The sequence below is a fragment of the Thunnus albacares genome, chromosome 2, assembly GCF_914725855.1.
Source record: "Thunnus albacares chromosome 2, fThuAlb1.1, whole genome shotgun sequence".
Lineage (NCBI taxonomy): Eukaryota > Metazoa > Chordata > Actinopteri > Scombriformes > Scombridae > Thunnus > Thunnus albacares.
In genome coordinates, this window is record NC_058107.1 from 27,313,094 (window position 1) to 27,330,940 (window position 17,847).

The following is a 17,847-nucleotide window of genomic DNA, read 5'->3' on the forward strand; positions in this document are numbered from 1 at the left end:
GATGGAGTTTTCCCAGTGGTCGAGGAATTGTAGATATTTTTTATATGTCTGAGCACTTCATAGACTTTGTGATTTAAACGGTAAAAAGGTTTAAAGTTCATTCCTGACCTTTAACCATCTCAACACAAGCTGTTTTGTGATATAATTAAAAGCTCCGGAAAAGCTACCAAATGGACCTTAAAGTGATATTGTTTTGTCAAATCCTAATGGTTGCATCATAATAGAGATTGGTCCATGTTAAGGACTAAAAGTCACAATAGCCTTTTCTGCTTCAATGTTGACTACTCTTTTTTTTAACTTCATCTCTTGTGAGTCCTGCAACTTTAAAGTCTCCCCACACAAAAATGTGTTTTACTTCTTGTTACTTCAGTTGGATGTTTGAGCTTCACTGTGCAGAATGATGTATGTAAAAGTTTGAAACTAGAAGGTTGTTTTCACATTCATCTCCTGAAAGAAGAAAGTGTCTCAGTGCTCACCTTATAACTCAGTGTAAGGCGTGTACCTACGAGCTGATTTTGTGATATTAAAACTAGTTAGAAGCCAGTCATGGTGCGAAACTTACACGAGTGTGATGTGGAAATTCAAAGGCTCCAGTGCACATGCACTGATGCATCTGCATATATTCTTCTACATACATCTTCTTGCCACTGCTGCTATTACTTGGTACTTTCATACTTTTTTAACATTTATACTTTTTATTATTATTATTATTATTGTTGTTGTTGTTGTTATTGTTTTGTTTTTATATCTTATTGCACTTGGACCAGGACCAGAGTAATGCTCATTTCCTTTACATGAACAATGTGTTGGAAAGACAATAAAACACTGCATTATTAAAGTGTATTATGAAGGAATGTTCTAATGGCCAGTATGAACAGGAGGAATGATTACAGCAAGAAAAACCTGTTTCACTGTTCATTTGGGCGCCTGACAGTTGAAAAATTGTGAAACTATCCTTTAACGATGATTTTAAACGTAGGTATTTTACTTGTAAGTAAGTATTTTTACATTGTGGTATTGACACTTTTACTTAATTAAAGGATCTAGGTACCTCTTCGACCATTGCAGGGAGCATCTAATTGAGAACTACAAAAATGTCATTTCAACAGGCCTCTGCCATGTCGTCACTTCCGCCTGTCAGCGCGTACACTTCCGGAAGAAGCGGAAGACAACAGTGGAAATCTACAGCACATATGCAAATTTTAAAGCACTAAAACGCACAGAAACATTTCGATTTGGGTCGTTTGACAACCAAAGACGTCGACATGGTGAGCAGGCGCCCTGCTTTCGTTTCTTTTGTCCGCCGCTGACGACACATTTATATCAAAACAAATCGTAATTGTAGCAGTTTAGCTTACTTAGCAGCGGCTAACAACAACACGACAGCAGCAGAAAGATGCCCTGTCATGGTTCGGAAAAGGTAACCAACTCACGGTCAAAGGTGTGTGTTTTATTAATGGAGTTTTTGGTTTGTTCCACAGTTTTCTTTCCACGTTTTCGACCACCCGATGTCCCGGGGTTTCCAGAACCGCTTCTCCACTCAGTACCGCTGCTACTCAGTGTCTATGCTGGCTGGACCCAACGACCGCTCCGACGTGGAGAAAGGAGGCAAAAGTACGTATTTATTCAAAGAGATGCCTTTATACGTCCATACACTGTTAGTTAAATGTTTCAGAAACAAACTGAATGTTTGTATATTTGGTCAGAACCCAAGAAATATAGATGTAATCATCCAAAACCAGAAAATATAGATTAAACGATGTGTTAAAAACAACAGTCACGTGGCCAAATGATAATTGAAATAGGTTTTTATTGCCATAAACATTCCTCCTGTCCATACTGACCATTAGAAAATCACTTCATAATGCACTTACAATGTAAGTGATGAGGGCCAAAATCCAGCTGTCCAAATTAGTCAAATCAAGTAGATATCTATCAACGTTACAGTCTTTTTAGTGCCAAAGTCCCTCTTTTTGTTACTTCCACCGCAGCTCAACAGGGAAACACTGTCCGAGGAAACACAAAGAGAGAATTTGATGCTAAAAAGACTGCAAATGTGGCAGATATCCACTTGATATGACTAACTCAGACTGCTGAAGCCTCATATAAGCTTCAGATACACTTTTAAATGCATTTTTGCACAAAATGACTGTGGACACACTGTGGATTTTGTCCCCCATCACTTACAATGAAAGCATGTTTGAAGGGGATCTTTTAATAGCCAGTATGAACTGGGGGAATGATTACAGCGAGGAAAACCTCTTTCAGTGTTTATATGGACACCTGACTGTTTTAAGACACACCTGAAAAGTTGTGAACCTATCCTTTAATGTTTGAATGTTTGTGACTTTTTATTTTATTGGATTTTACGCTGATCTACATAAAATGACTAGGTGGAAAATGTGAAACTTTGATTCATCAGTCCACTTTGTCTTTTTCCATTTGGCAACAGCTCAGTCTGCACTATTCTGATAATCAATCAATCATTTGGAGTCATATTATTAGAAAGAAAATTCCAAATTTTCTGATTCCAGCCTCTCAAATGTGAATATTTTCTTTATTTAGTCTTTCTTTAGTCCTCTGTGACAGTAAACTGAATATTTTTGCGTTGTGGACTGTTTGTCGGGACAAAGAAGGACATTTGAGGACATTATCTTGGGCTTTGGGAAACAGTGATCAACATTTTTCACCATTTTCTTACATTTTACGGACCAAACAACTAATCGATTAATTGAGAAAATAATCACCAGACTAATTGATGATGAAATAATGGCCAGTTGCAGCCCTAAATTCACCTATGAACTCTGTTTTTATGCAGAGTTTCCCAAGTTGGATAACCCACCTATGTAGGTTTTACAGATTCCCAGAAAGGAGAGTTTTACTTTTATATTGACTGTATCATCCTTTAAAAAGTTTGTACGAAAACGGAGATAAAAGTGCAGACTGATGTTAAAATGTGTCAAAACACTGTAGTCATTTGCAACAACATGAACGACCTAATCGATCAAAGATCTCTCATGACTGCCTTCTGAAGTTTTGTCTACTGTTGACTGGATCAGTTTCTCATGTTGACTCATATTCAGCTCTGCCTTAATGTCTGGTGCAGCCATCCTGTTGTTATGCATTAGTAGTTCTGTCCCATTATTAAATGCCATCTGATAATACAAGCCGAAGGGCTGAAAGATACATTGATTTTTATTGCACATTCTGCGTAAGACCATCTTTAATTTCCCAGAGTAATAGTACTTTGTTTTCTCTCTGTCCTGAGGTAATATTTACCTTCTGTGACTGCTGAGTGTCTTAAAATGTTGTGTCAGAGATCCGTTTTTGTTTGTAACACCAAATTCGTTGGCAAACTCACAGATACAACTTAAACAACTTTGCCCATCGCTGCAAACTCCTTCAGAATTGAACTGTCCGTCACTCTAACATGAAATGCAGGACAGTACGAGATGAAACAGTATGTTGTCTGTCACAGGTTCCAGCCAGTTCTCAGCCATTTCCAAGTAGATCTGGATTATTCCCAGTGAAGTGAAAAGTCACAAATTGTTCAAATTCATTCATACTTGTACCTTAGGTGTTTATACTGGTTGTTTAAAAGTGTTTATCTGACAGTGAAGAGATTTATGAGAGCTTATTTCTTATTAATGTCTCAACTAATCATCTGTTTCTTTTCAGTAATTATGCCACCTTCAGCTCTCGACCAGCTCAGTAAGTGCAAGTTAAATTGACACACCTCTTCATGCTGCTCCATGTATGTACTTTCTCCATGATTCTTACCTTTCTGTGTGTTTCCCCTGTACAGGCAGACTTAACATCACCTATCCGATGCTGTTCAAGCTGACCAACAAGAACTCAGACAGAATGACGCACTGTGGTGTTCTGGAGTTTGTAGCAGACGAGGGAATCTGCTACCTGCCACACTGGGTGAGAAACACTAGTTGAATGTTAGTGTTACAGGAAAAGAGATTGAACTACCTGCTGTGTATATGGAGTATAATGCTTAAGTAGGTGTATGCTACATTATTGATATTTTACATAAATAGAAGTGAAAGCAAAAAAGTAGTTAATGAAAAAAAAGATACTGAGTTTATAGAAGTTTTAAAAATGATGAATGAGAGAGAACAGAGTTCAAATTTAACTTTGTCTCTTATTGTGACTGAGGTTTGACTTTTCATTGCCAATTTATTCCTTCCACAACTTTAAAAGCCGCTCTTGGTGTATTTCCTCCCCTCAGATGATGCAGAATCTGCTGCTGGAGGAAGGTGGTCTGGTCCAAGTGGAAAGTGTTAACCTCATGGTGGCCACTTACTCAAAGTTCCAGCCACAGAGCCCCGACTTCCTGGACATTACAAACCCCAAAGCAGTGTAAGAAATATCAACCTGGAACATGAAATTGTCCCTTTTCATATTTTACATTTAACTAAAGTATTAAACTAAGTTTGTTTTTGTTTTTTTCTTTTTTTCAGGCTGGAGAATGCTTTGAGAAACTTTGCCTGCTTGACAACTGGTGATGTCATTGCTATCAACTACAATGAAAAGGTAAAACGTTTTCTTTTGTGCGAAGTGACATCGAGATGAGGAAGTGAGGAAGAATGACGGGAACTAGACAAAAGCCACCACAACAAACAAACAAACAAAACAAATAATAATACAAAAATTAACTGTTATAATTATAATTGTAATAACAATGATTATTATAGTAATGCAAACCAGTTATCGCTGCCAAGAGTGATTGTGCAGGGCACGTGTGTGTGTGTATGTGTGTGTGTATGTATATGTGTATTTATGACTAAAAGAGAAATGACAGACATGAAAAGGAAGAATAAGCAGTCTATTACAAAATAGATTGGGGCGAAAAAAGTGAATATGCAGAAAAGAGAAAAAAACAAACAAAAAAATAAGTATTAAAGCCAACCTGTAAATTGTCACCTCTGAGCACCGTCATTGTAAAACAGTAAGACTTAAAATAAATATGCAAATTAGTTTGTGGTTTCTGTGTATGTATGCCTCGCTGCTAATAAGACCAATGTGTTTGTTTCAGATCTACGAGCTGCGAGTAATGGAGACTAAGCCAGACAAAGCAGTATCCATCATTGAGTGCGATATGAATGTAAGTCCCTCCATATGTTGCTTATTATGCTAAAAATTTGATCCCCGACAACTGTCAATTATTCAGTTGTGTTCTTTAATTTTGCGTTTGTGACTCACTCTGATTCTCAGGTGGATTTTGATGCTCCACTGGGCTACAAAGAGCCTGAAAGACGACCTCAGCACCAGGAAGAACCAACAGTAAGGACCAAACCTGAAGGCACCTGTAAATTCTTGTGCTTCCGCAGACATTGACAAAACTCTCTTTCCTTCACAGGAGGAAGAAGCAGATCCCAGCAGCTACGCTGATATGGACACAGGATTCAGAGTGAGTAAATGCTGATGTGGGTCAGAGGCACCATAATGTCTTCATGACTGCTGATTAACTTCTAATCTGTCTCTCCTCCCCAGGCTTTCACTGGCTCTGGCAATCGTTTGGATGGGAAAACGAAAGGCATTGAGCCGAGCCCTGCTCCTCTTACCGCAAGCGACATCAAAAGGTTAAAATATGTTCAGTATATTATACATTAGATGGCCTGAAATTAAAACATTATAACTCCACAGTGGTTTAATAATTCAAAATGATAACTCTGCCTAATGTTAAGGTCCATGCACTTTGGCTTTATTAGACAGGATTTGTCTGACAAGAGAAAATCTTCATTTGGCTGGTGAGCTGAATTTGGTCGTACATTTCGACACAGTGGGGCTGATTGGCAGCTAATGACACTGTGGTGTAGACGATGAAGTTTCTGCAGTGTGAGAAATTGTCTCACATTCTCACTTTTTGTTTGGTGCTCCGACTGTATTGCAATGTCTTGAAACAGTAACTATAACTGTGCTGAGAATTGTCTCTCACAAGCTAAGAATAAGTTCACACTCTTTAAATAAGGAACATTTTTAAAAAAAATTGCTTTTCTGTGTTCAAATGTCGCTTTTTTTTTTTTTTGGTGTCACAAAGCATGCTCAGCTTGCTTTTATTCTGGGTTTAGTTAGATAAAGTTTGTAGCTGCCTAGTGTGGTGCCAGAACTCATAACCTGACATCTCTCCAATTGTTTGAAGTTACTCAAATAGATGATGAAGAGAAACAGAAGTGGCAATTCAGTCTGATTATCAGGCTACTTTGTCACCTGGTCATTCAACTACATGCACAACAGGACAACAGACTCACTGACAAGCAGGAATGTGTCAACATGTTGTCTTTTTTCCACTTCACAATGTGAGCATTCAGCTTCTGAAATGGTCAATATTGCACAGTGTGTGGAAGCCCTGAGTAGCACCTGTTGGATTTTTATTTTACCACACATCACTAAACGTAAACAGCTGAAAGGTGCCATGGATCTAGACCACAACTAAAAGTATCTTTGGTATTGTGTAAAAAATTTTGACTTGTAATCTTTTGTCATACAGAGGAATTCCCAACTATGAATTCAAAATGGGCAGAATCACCTTCATCAGAAACTCAAAGCCGCTGCCCAGGAAAATCATCGATGATGTGAGTACTGTGAATGATTTTGTTAGTTGCTCCGTCAGGCTGTATTTACAGTATTTCAGTGCAGCTCCTCGCCCTCATGTCCAGTACAACTTTGTCCCCCAGCACTGGAACTAAACTGGGTTTTATTTTGACTTTGACCAGGAGTTCACTAAATCAGTTAGCTATTTCAGGTTTATGTTGAACTTTTCTAATTCTCACTACTTTAATACCTCTTTTTTAATCCTCTCAGGATGACGCCATGAACAGATTCATCGCCTTCTCTGGAGAAGGACAGTCGCTACGCAAGAAGGGCAGAAAGCCTTGAAGAATCAAAGCGGAGAGACCAACATAATGTGCACGGACCCACCGTATCTATTGTCACCTACAACAGCAAAGTAAACTGCCCTTCAGATGCAAAGGGATTTTGTGTCTTTGTCCCTTTGATATTACAGTTGTACTGTTGAGGTGGGATTATATTTTATTATAAAGCTCTGGCAGCAATTGTTTGATCAGCAGAACCTGAGCTCAGTAAAATGCTGTCAGTAGTAATTTGGTATTCACAAGTCCAGACTGATTGGTTTGAGACAGGCTGAATAAATACATCACCAAGATATCAAGGATTGTTGTTTTGATATCAGATTTGAAATATGTTTCTCTTAGAGATATGTTCCCCCTTTTTCCAGAATTGTTGCATCTTTACAATCCCCCAAAAATAGTCTTATCCTGAGTCCCATTTTTATGATAAAAATGGGAGCAATAATAGCTCTATACTTAAGTTTTTATTGATAATTGAAATAATTTTATGTTTGAAGATTTTTTTCTGAGTTATAGGAATAATTTGCAAGTTTTTCCCCCTTTGGTTTATTTATAGACAAATAAAGGACTGTGTTTTGGAATGGAAATATGTGAAAGTGTTTTTTTTTTTCTTTCTTTCTGTGAAAGTTACTGAGGTGCAACCTCAGGGACCATTCAGACATGTTTTCCGACTCGTATTATGCCAAACACAATTAACATATCTTGCATTTTTAAATGTATTATTTAACCCTTACATACTTTTCAGCTCAAATTTGGGTTTCTTACATTTGAGAGCAGTAAAAAATGACTCTTCTAGCCTGAAATTTTATGACTTTTACTAAAGTGAACCAGAATATACAAAAATGGAAATATTACAGCTTTTTGTGTGTGTTTTTTTCTTGTAATATTTAAACATTTACAGTATCAGTCAAAAGTTTGGACACACCTTCCCATCCACTTGAATGAGAAAGTGTGTCCAAACTTTTGGCTGATACTGTACATAAACTACTTAATGGAACAGAATAACACACAGAGATATAATAATGTTTCCATATTCATTAATGATAGTGTCCTTGAACTGAGTCAAAGGACGAGTTCAAATTTGGGTTTCTTACATTTGAGAGCAGTAAAAAATGACTCTTCTAGCCTGAAATTTTATGACTTTTACTAAAGTGAACCAGAATATACAAAAATGGAAATATTACAGCTTTTTGTGTGTGTTTTTTTCTTGTAATATTTAAACATTTACAGTATCAGTCAAAAGTTTGGACACACCTTCCCATCCACTTGAATGAGAAAGTGTGTCCAAACTTTTGGCTGATACTGTACATAAACTACTTAATGGAACAGAATAACACACAGAGATATAATAATGTTTCCATATTCATTAATGATAGTGTCCTTGAACTGAGTCAAAGGACGAGTTCAAATTTGGGTTTCTTACATTTGAGAGCAGTAAAAAATGACTCTTCTAGCCTGAAATTTTATGACTTTTACTAAAGTGAACCAGAATATACAAAAATGGAAATATTACAGCTTTTTGTGTGTGTTTTTTTCTTGTAATATTTAAACATTTACAGTATCAGTCAAAAGTTTGGACACACCTTCCCATCCACTTGAATGAGAAAGTGTGTCCAAACTTTTGGCTGATACTGTACATAAACTACTTAATGGAACAGAATAACACACAGAGATATAATAATGTTTCCATATTCATTAATGATAGTGTCCTTGAACTGAGTCAAAGGACGAGTTCACAATTTCTCAAGTGTGTCTTAAAACAGTCAGATGCCCATTCCTCCTGTTCATACTGACCATTAGAAGATCCCTTCATAATGCACTTACAATGTAAGTGATGGGGGACAAAATCCACAGTCTTCCTGTGCAAAAACGTATTTAAAAGTTAATCTGAAGCTTATACGAAGCTTCAGCCGTCCGAATTAGTCAAATCAAGTAGATATCTTTCAACGTTATGGTCTTTTTAATGCCCAAGTCCCTCTTTTTGTCACTAAACTTCCACCGCAGCTCAACAAGGAAACACTGTCCGAGGAAACAAAGAGGGAATTTGATGCTAAAAGACTGTAAATGTGGCAGATATCCACTTGATTTGATTGACTCAGACTGCTGAAGCCTTCAAATGCATTCTTGTGCAAAATGACTGTGTGGACACACTGTGGATTTTGGTCCTCATCACTTACATTGAAAGCACAATTGAAGGAAATCTTTTAAAAGCCAGTATGAACTAGAGGAATGATTATGGAGGGGAAAACCTCTTTCAGTGTTCATATGGACACCTGACTGTTGTTTTAAGATAGATTTTGTGAACCTGTCCTTTAAGACACAGTGCCTAGTCTGCCTTTGGTCAAATCAAACTACAGGAATGAGCAGGTCTAATGGAACAGATACAATTAGAAGTAACCTGAAATATTTAGTAGGTTGTGTTAGTAGCCAATAAATTAATTAAATCCCACAAATCAGGATGTAAAAGCCAAGAAGGATTTATTTTCCAAAACAGGTATATCTCTTTTTAGATGTGTTAGAGCTTTTAATACATTTAAAACAACTATAGTTACGACAAGAAGATAACACATGGGATGTTTCGTTGCATTTTGGTAAGTGCAAAAATGTTTTAATTAGTCTAAATATTTTGGAGAAACAGAAATGAAACCGGAAGTGCTCCTGGTTCAGGTCGCCTTTTGCTTCCCCTGTTCTCATTCCGCGAAGACCCGCCTTACTCCGCCTCTGATTGACTAGTACTCGTCGCCTTCGTTAGTTTGATTGGTTAGTATTAGGCATGAGGAGTGAGGTGATTGGTTTAGAGTAAGAATATAGAGGTCAAAGCCAATCAAAGGTGGAGTAGGGCGGGTCTTCACAGAATGCGGGTGGGAAAAAAGTAACGCGTTCAGGATAGTAATGCAGTTAGCAATGGACCAGCCAGCAAAGCTAACATGGAGGGTAAAGTATCGAACAAATAACATTATGAATTACGTTTTTTGGTAAAGATGTTCCGATTTAGCTAATCTGTGTTGTTGTTGATAGACTGTAGATTGACAAATCTGAAAGAAGTAGGTTAGACAGTTAGCAAGGTGATAAGCTAGCGTTGCTAATGGTCAGTATAACCTTAGCAAAGTTAACGCTAAAGCAGTCAGACAGACCGAGGAAGCTTTACTTTAAAACCCGTCAAATATTTATTTCAGTCATGATTTGCTTTGAAGTGTAATCGTGCCAGATAAAATTTCCAAGAACAAATTAATGTAGGATTCTGTGAAAGTTACTGAGGTGCATCTCTGGCAACCTCAGGGAACATTCAGACATGTTTTCCGACTCATATTATGCCAAACACAATTAACATATCTTGCATTTTTAAATGTATTATTTAACTCTTGCATACTTTTCAGCTCAAATTTGGGTTTCTTACATTTGAGAGCAGTAAAAAATGACTCTTCTAGCCTGAAATTTTATGACTTTTACTAAAGTGAACCAGAATATACAAAAATGGAAATATTACAGCTTTTTGTGTGTGCACCTGATACACAGTTTATACATAAATTGTTCCAGGTTATATTTGACCCGGGTTTCATTAAAAAAAAAAAAGAAAAAAAAAGTCTGCATTCAAAAATGTTGCATCCTTTACATTCAATAACATTCACTGAAGTCATGATGGCTGTTATGTTCTCCTGTTTAAGGTTATGTTGGACCTTATTATAGTGTGATTGTGAATGTTTTTCCTCCATTGACACATAGTGTTAAATCTAAATAATACATTCTCTCTGCTGTCTGAAAGCTTCATTTATTATTAATCACCCATTTATTAATGACTGATGAGGTATTTATGAATGAAAAATAGATTTGTGGTTCAGGTTCGCTATAGAGACCAATTCTGAGGGGATACTATGAAGGGTAAGAATATGAACAGTATGTGAGGGTTAACCTTAATTTAACCAGGACGTCTTTTGAAATACATTATCTTTTTTTTTTAAGGCAGACTTGGCCAAAATGGCAGCGTAAAATAACAGAAACCTTCTTAGTGGGCGATTCAGTAATTAAAATATAATAATGGAAATCTTTCATTTAAGAATGAGACGGGTTTTATTTTGCATATGTGTATTTGTGTATGACATATTTGTCTAATAAAATCTAACTTACAAGGTGAAATTGCAGTTCCCTTTTTAGATTTATAAAAAATATGGAATCTACACAGCACTGTGCGATTATTATAGAGGACGATCATCGCAAATGTTTAAATAATAGTTGAGTATAGAGTCCAGAGTGTGGAGTTGTGTTAAAAAATGTTTTTGAATGCATTTGTTTGAGTTTAAACTTCATCTCTAAACCTACATTCATTGGTACAAACTGTGCACACACACCAGGTTTATCTCTTATTTTCATTTGTGGCCCTGTTAGCATATTAGATATAACCAGGGGAGGGGAAATGAACATTTTTCAGTTACATTAGTGATGATTCCCACCTTTTGTCTGCCCATATAGCCGCCCCGGGCCTGTGACGACTATTGGAGTGAATTCAGACACTGTAAGAGCTTGTGGAATCGTTTCCACCACTACTACACTTACGGTACCTCCCCGTCCTGCCATCAGTGGAAAGAAGACTACTACAACTGCAGAGAGTGGGAGAAACACAAAAGCACTGAGGCCAAGGTACAACTTTGTCTGGTTGTAAGACTAGACTTGTATTTATTTAATGCTATTCAAGATCTCTGCATGTCCTGAAAATGAAACCAGTGAACTCAGTAGTAAAAATGTTTTTTTCTGTATGTCTACTGCAGGAAGCGTTGCAGAAGAGTGAAAGGGACAGAGTGGCAGAGCAGAGAAAGTTTACCCCTGTGTGGCAACTGAGGCAAGACCCTCCCAGAGACTGGCACCTGCCCCTGAACCAAGAAAAACCTCAGGACTCTTGAACTGTCACTCTTATCCTCCCGTCTTTGCTCCATGGCAGCCAAAGCAAAATGAAACAGAGATTCAGGATGTACTGTATTTCACTTCATGGACATAAGAAAACCCTTCAGAACCACATGTGCTTGAGAGACTGGCAGACACTCACGGCCATCTCAAGTTTTACTCAGATATGTGTAAATTAATTGATAGTGATGGTAGCATCCAGTGGTCGGTGATGAAGATGACAGCAGCTTTTCAACCAGTGAATTACAAGATGGTCTCTGTGAAGGTAGTGTTGTCCTTTTTGTCAGTCATAAATATTTTAATCTTCATTGTTTGTGTAAACTGAAGCACAGAGGCTGACTACACTCTGCCTAAATGAGTTTGACATTGAGTATAAAAGCTTAAGGTAAAGAAGAGGCCATATTGGGTCAAATTATACTATTAATAAATTCTGTATCATTCATCCAAATAATGAAGGATTAGCCACAATGTTTTCATGTGGGTTAAATAAAAAAAAAAAATGCACTACAGCTTTTGTTGGCATCAATAGGATATCTGATCTCTGATAAGCCTGTCAGTCAGATGGTCGGATAGATTGTTTCCGACTAGGGCTGCAACAAAGGATTATTTTCATTATTGATTATTTTCTCAATTAATCGATTAGTTGTTTGGTCCAGAAAATGGTAAAAAATGTTGATCACTGTTTCCCAAATCCCACAATGACGTCCTCAAATGTCTCGTTGTCCAAAGATATTCAGTTTACTATCATTGAATATTAAGGAAACAACAGAATATTCACATTTTAGAAGCTGGAATCAGAATTCGGAAATTTTCTTCTTAAGAAATGATTCAAAATGATTATCAAAATAGTTGGCAATTAATTTAATAGTCGACAACTAATCAATTAATTGAGTAATGGTTGCAGCTCTGTCTTTTAACCCCTGTAAACATGCTGTTTTTGATGCTATAGATGACTCTGTGATGAGTATATTATATAATAGTATTGATACATTAATATAATTGAAAAAGTTTCACCCCATGGAGTTGTGCATCAGTTTCATGCCTTCATGTGATTCACCTAAATAACAAGTTTTAAATAATTCAGAACAAATTGGATTCATTAAAAAAAAAGAAAAAGTACATTTTAATATTTTGATTTCTTTCAAGTTACTTTTTATACAGAGACATGAATGTGGAAAAACAATTCCCATGAAAGTTCTTGCATTTGACACAAATGAAAGAGTCGAGATGACTGTAAGTCTTATACTCTTGTCGATAGTTGAAGAAAAAGATTTATGTGGAAATTGTCTTTCATACCTGCAGGCTGTTCAAAGGCTGCATCATGGTTTGTTGAATCAACAAATAAACAACAATACACACACACACAAACTGCGCCCACAACTGCTTCCTGTCCATCACTGCGTGTAGACTTTAGTGATGTCATTGTACTTCCCTTCCGGTGCTTCATGCTTGGTCTTTGGGGGTGTGTAAGTGGGACCTTCGTGAGTGAAAGGAAAGAGAAGGAGGTCTGGTTTGAGCGCCGCCTGGTACAGCTCCTCAGACTCCAGCTTTAGCTCCTCCAGCGCCTCCCTCTGTGCTTCCAGAGCAAGTTCAACACTTTGCACTTCAGCCATGTGCTGCTCCTGCAAGAACACAAGACTAATGAGCCCAACAAATGGAGCCCACAAACTGTACATAATGGAGTGCAAATGTCAGAAGCTACATTTTCCATAAAAGCTTATGTGCTGGAGCTGTGGGTGATAAGTGGTCACCTGTTTGTATCGAGACCACTCCTTCAGCAGCAGGGCTCGACCTTCACTGTCTTCAAATGATAGCCTCGGTGCAGAGCGTTCCCTTTGTAAAGAGATTAATAAACATTTTATAGCACTTCAGTCTGCAGGTATGATAATGTCAAGAAGAGAACAATGGTACATAAAGTCAAAGACAAATGATGCATAAAAATGTCTCCATGAAAGATATTAAAATCAGTCATTTTATTCTTGAGCAGCCATTTGTCCGACGTTTTAAAGGATGGATTCACAGCTTTTCAAGTCTGTCCCAAAACATCAGTCAGGTGCTCATATGAACATTAAAACAGGTTTTTCTTGTCATAATCATTCGTCCTGTTCATACTGGTCATTAGAAGATCCCTTCATAATAAACTTACAATGTAAATGATGGGGGACAAAATCCATAAGCCTCCTTCTGTGTCGAAATGTATTTAAAATTTTATGTGAAGCTAACATGACGGTTCAGTCGTCCAATTGAGTCAAATCAAGTAAATATATTTCAATGTTAGTCTTTTTAGTGCAAAAGTCCCTCTTTTTGTAATTATCCTTCCACCACAGCTCAACAGGGAAACACTGTCTGAGGAAACATAAGAGGGAAGACATACTTGACTTAAGACAGACTTGAAAAACTGTGAACTTATCCTTTAATATCTGGGCGCTTTAATGCCAAAACACTGTGTTTTCAATTTTCTCTATGGAACAGTCAATAGGAGGAAGGGTCCTGCAATCTTGCTGGGGTTGTGATATAGTTTTTATAGTTTTTATGTGTCAAATCCATCCCTAAACCAATGTCCAAAACTTAATCAATGAAATTCTAAAATTTGACAGGAACAATTCAGGGGAAGTGATTTTAGTCTGAAAGCCCCAAAGAAACTGATTTTACAAATCAGATTAAAACCCAACAGGGAAAAAAAAGTAACCTCCTTGGATGAATCAACCTGAAACCACCAAAACCAGCAAGTCTAACCAATGCAACAATGTGGTTAATCTATGCGAGTTTAATAGATTTAGTAGTTTAGACTTTGGACACACAGGCTGGGTTTGGGGTTTTCAGGACATCTGTTGACAATAAGAAAAATCCTCGTTCTTTAATATATACTGTTACCACACGCAGATGCATCAACAAAACAATCTAACATGGTCACTTGCAAATGTGAAATGAACTGCACCTTGTTTCGTCCAAGCATTTGGTTGGAGTGATGAAGTCCTCTATCGGGATGAGCTCAGGTGGAACCTTCTCCAGCTTTTTCAGCTTTTTCCTCAGCCTGTCTCTTATCATCTGCTCCCTTCTGGGGTCCACTTTCTTCTTCTTTTTGGGTTCCGCTCTTACAGAAACACAAATCACTCTTTTAAGTACACATGTTCAGAGGTAATGTCATCATATCCACGTCATTTTAGAGTTATACAGTTGACAGTAATTACATGTACTTAACTCTAAATCTGAATGTCCAGACTTGATTTGAAAGTGACTCGTGAGTCAAGAAAAGTTGGGCACAGCGCTGATTTAATCAGTATGATACAGTTCTATTTTTATAGCATGAACACACTTCAGCTGTACAATCTGTACTAAAAAGAACATCACAGTCATGGCTGCAACTCACGATTATTTTCATTATTGATTAATCTGTTGATTAAATTCTCGATTAATGGATTAATTGTTTGGTCCAGAAAATGGTGAAAAATGTTGATCATTGTTTCCCAAAACCTGAGATGTCCCCTTAAGTGTCTTGTTTTGTACTGACCAACAGTCCACAACCCAAAGATATTCAATTTACTATCATAGAGAACTTAAGAAACCAGAAAATATTCACATTTCAGAAGCTGGAATCAGAGAATCTTGACTTTTTTTCTTGAAAAATGACTCAGAACGATTAGTCAATGATCAAAATAGCTGGCAATTAATTTAAAAGGACCAGTATGTAGGATTTGGTGGCATCTAGCGGTGAGGTTGCAGATTGCAACCAACTGAATAACCCCCCCCCCCCCCCCCCTTCATGTGTGTAGAAGAACATATGGTGGCCGTCAAAGTTGTGAAAAATACAAAAGACCCTCTCTAAAGCTGGTGTTTGGTTTGTCCGTTCTGGGCTACTGTAGAAACATGGCGGTGCAACATGACGGGCTCCGTGGAAGAGGACCTGCTCCCTATGTAGACATAATGGGCTCATTCTGAGGTAACGAAAACACAACAATTCTTAGTTTCATGGGATTGTACACTAATTAAAACATACTTATGAATATTATATTCCATTTCTGCCTAGTACATTCTGCTAGTGCCACTAAATTCTACACACTGCACCTTTAATAGTTGGGAACTAATTGATTGATTGACCAATCATTGCAGCTCTATCGTGGAACTTGATCTTGACATTTTTCACTATTTTCTGACATTTTATAGGCCAAACATTTCCCAATACAGTATATAAACAAAATCTTCGAATAAATTGAGATCAATAAAGGGGTGAAAACTATGTTCTGGCACAGAGCCGTTGGTCCCGTGGGACACTTTAGCCTCTGTAACTTCCGTTCAGGATCATTTACTCTCATTCTGACTTTTTGGTTGAAACTTTTTCTGAGGGCAGTTGCTTTATAATAATAATCATCCATTGTATATCATACCTCAGAGGAGCAGATGTCTTCAGTGTCATCACTGGTGCAAACCAAGGACTCTGAACAGCATGGTGATTTTCTCCCAACACAAAGCTGCAAAACAAGACATAACAAACAGAGTACAAGGTCAAAACATGCTGCCTCCTTGACCTGCGTGTGGACTAAGGAGCATGAAGTCCCAATACAGCCATGCAAAAATACTGCATTACAAGTAAAAGTCCAGCATGAAAAATCCTACATAAGTATTAGCAGAAAAATGTACTTACAGTATTCAAGTAAAAGTAGTCATTTCATCCCTCTGACTGATATATTATTATACATGACATCATTATATTATTAATACTGAAGCATCAGTGTGTAAGCAGCATGTTACTGTTGTAGCTGCTGGAGGTGGAGCTAGTTTGAACCACTTTATATACAGTTAGCTAGTTTAGTCCAGTGGTTGTGAAATGATTAATGAGAGAGGAAAGAAGAAAAAACAAAGTTCTGATACACAAATCTGTTTTCAGATTTTGGACTTTTCCTCTAATCTTTGATTTTAGGTGAAATATTGAATCATTTGAATATTTGCTGAAATTAAACCATGTGAGAGTTTTAGAGGGGAAAAAAACACTATTTGGTGGAGCTGTTAACATCTCATAGACATCTGAAATGTGACCCCGACTACACACTGCTTTTTGTGAGATGTTGGAAAAGGTTGGAAACCACTGGTTTCATCTTTAACAATGTGTTGTATTTTAAAAGCTTGTGATTGTGTCAAATCTTCAAAGAAAAGTAACCAAAGCTGTCAAATATATGTAGTGGAGTAGAAAGTACAATATTGTATTGAAATGTAGTGGAGTGGAAGTATAAAGTAACATCAAATGGAAATACTTGCTGCAATAACCAACAGGAGTGTGAGGGAAATAGGAAGCCATGCAATATTTTATTTTGTTTCCAGAGCTGGCCAATTATGAGAAGATATATACAGATATATTGCTGTTGCAATATAATACATTCAGTGGTCATTTGCATAGAAAACAGACAACTCACAGACATCTGAAATGTGACCCCGACTACACACTGCTTTTTATGAGACGTCAAAAGCCAAAAAGGTTGGAAACCACTGGTTTCATCTTTATGAATGTGTTGTATTTTAAAAGGTTATGTTATCCATTGTGACTAATCTTCATCTGAAAAGTAACTAGAGCTGTCAAATAAATTTACTAAAGTAGAAAGTAGCATAAAATGGAAATACTCAAGTAAAGTACAAGTGCCTTAAAATAGTACTTACGCACAGTAGTACTTGAGTAAATGTATCTACTGAATAACCTTCGCTGTTAGCTCCCTGTTAGCTAGCAGAGAGATTTCACTACAAACACTCACCTTGAAGCAGCAGTTTGTCGGGATAAAAGCCTGCAGAGACAACGCGACAAAGCCACAGACATGTTTCCACTGGGCGTTGTTTCACTGTAAACTCATAGTCGGTGTCAGATTAACAGAAATGCTCACATGTAGTCAAATATCACTTCGCTTGTCTCCTCCTTGCTCTCTTGAGTGAACAGACGTTACGGGACGCACAAAGATGACGTCAAGTCCACAAGTTTGCGCCGCACTTTCGAGTATTTTGTTTGCGCTGAAAAATAAAATACGGCGTGAAATCTTGAATATTTCACATACTCTGTCATCAAATAAAAACAAAGTGAGATATTTATAAT

General features: G+C 37.2%; 3 protein-coding genes across 3 annotated transcripts; 2 read left to right on the forward strand and 1 right to left on the reverse strand.

The window, feature by feature from the left end:
* Positions 1-1,129: 1,129 nt before the first annotated feature.
* ufd1l (ubiquitin recognition factor in ER associated degradation 1) lies at positions 1,130-7,465 on the forward strand. Its single transcript, XM_044376117.1, has 12 exons — positions 1,130-1,268; positions 1,482-1,614; positions 3,679-3,711; positions 3,806-3,927; positions 4,238-4,368; positions 4,470-4,542; positions 5,045-5,113; positions 5,224-5,292; positions 5,369-5,419; positions 5,503-5,591; positions 6,500-6,584; positions 6,814-7,465. The coding sequence occupies exons 1-12, from the start codon at positions 1,266-1,268 to the stop codon at positions 6,886-6,888; spliced, it is 933 nt and encodes a 310-aa protein (XP_044232052.1). The 5' UTR covers positions 1,130-1,265; the 3' UTR covers positions 6,889-7,465.
* A 2,236-nt stretch (positions 7,466-9,701) lies between these two features.
* On the forward strand, positions 9,702-12,283 carry c2h22orf39 (chromosome 2 C22orf39 homolog). The gene is made up of 3 exons (XM_044376123.1): positions 9,702-9,812; positions 11,346-11,513; positions 11,642-12,283. The coding sequence occupies exons 1-3, from the start codon at positions 9,771-9,773 to the stop codon at positions 11,771-11,773; spliced, it is 342 nt and encodes a 113-aa protein (XP_044232058.1). The 5' UTR covers positions 9,702-9,770; the 3' UTR covers positions 11,774-12,283.
* A 586-nt stretch (positions 12,284-12,869) lies between these two features.
* Positions 12,870-17,737, reverse strand: mrpl40 (mitochondrial ribosomal protein L40). The gene is made up of 5 exons (XM_044376122.1): positions 17,516-17,737; positions 16,160-16,243; positions 14,713-14,868; positions 13,526-13,607; positions 12,870-13,396 (listed from the first exon to the last, which is right to left on the reverse strand). The coding sequence occupies exons 1-5, from the start codon at positions 17,575-17,577 to the stop codon at positions 13,169-13,171; spliced, it is 612 nt and encodes a 203-aa protein (XP_044232057.1). The 5' UTR covers positions 17,578-17,737; the 3' UTR covers positions 12,870-13,168.
* Positions 17,738-17,847: the final 110 nt, after the last annotated feature.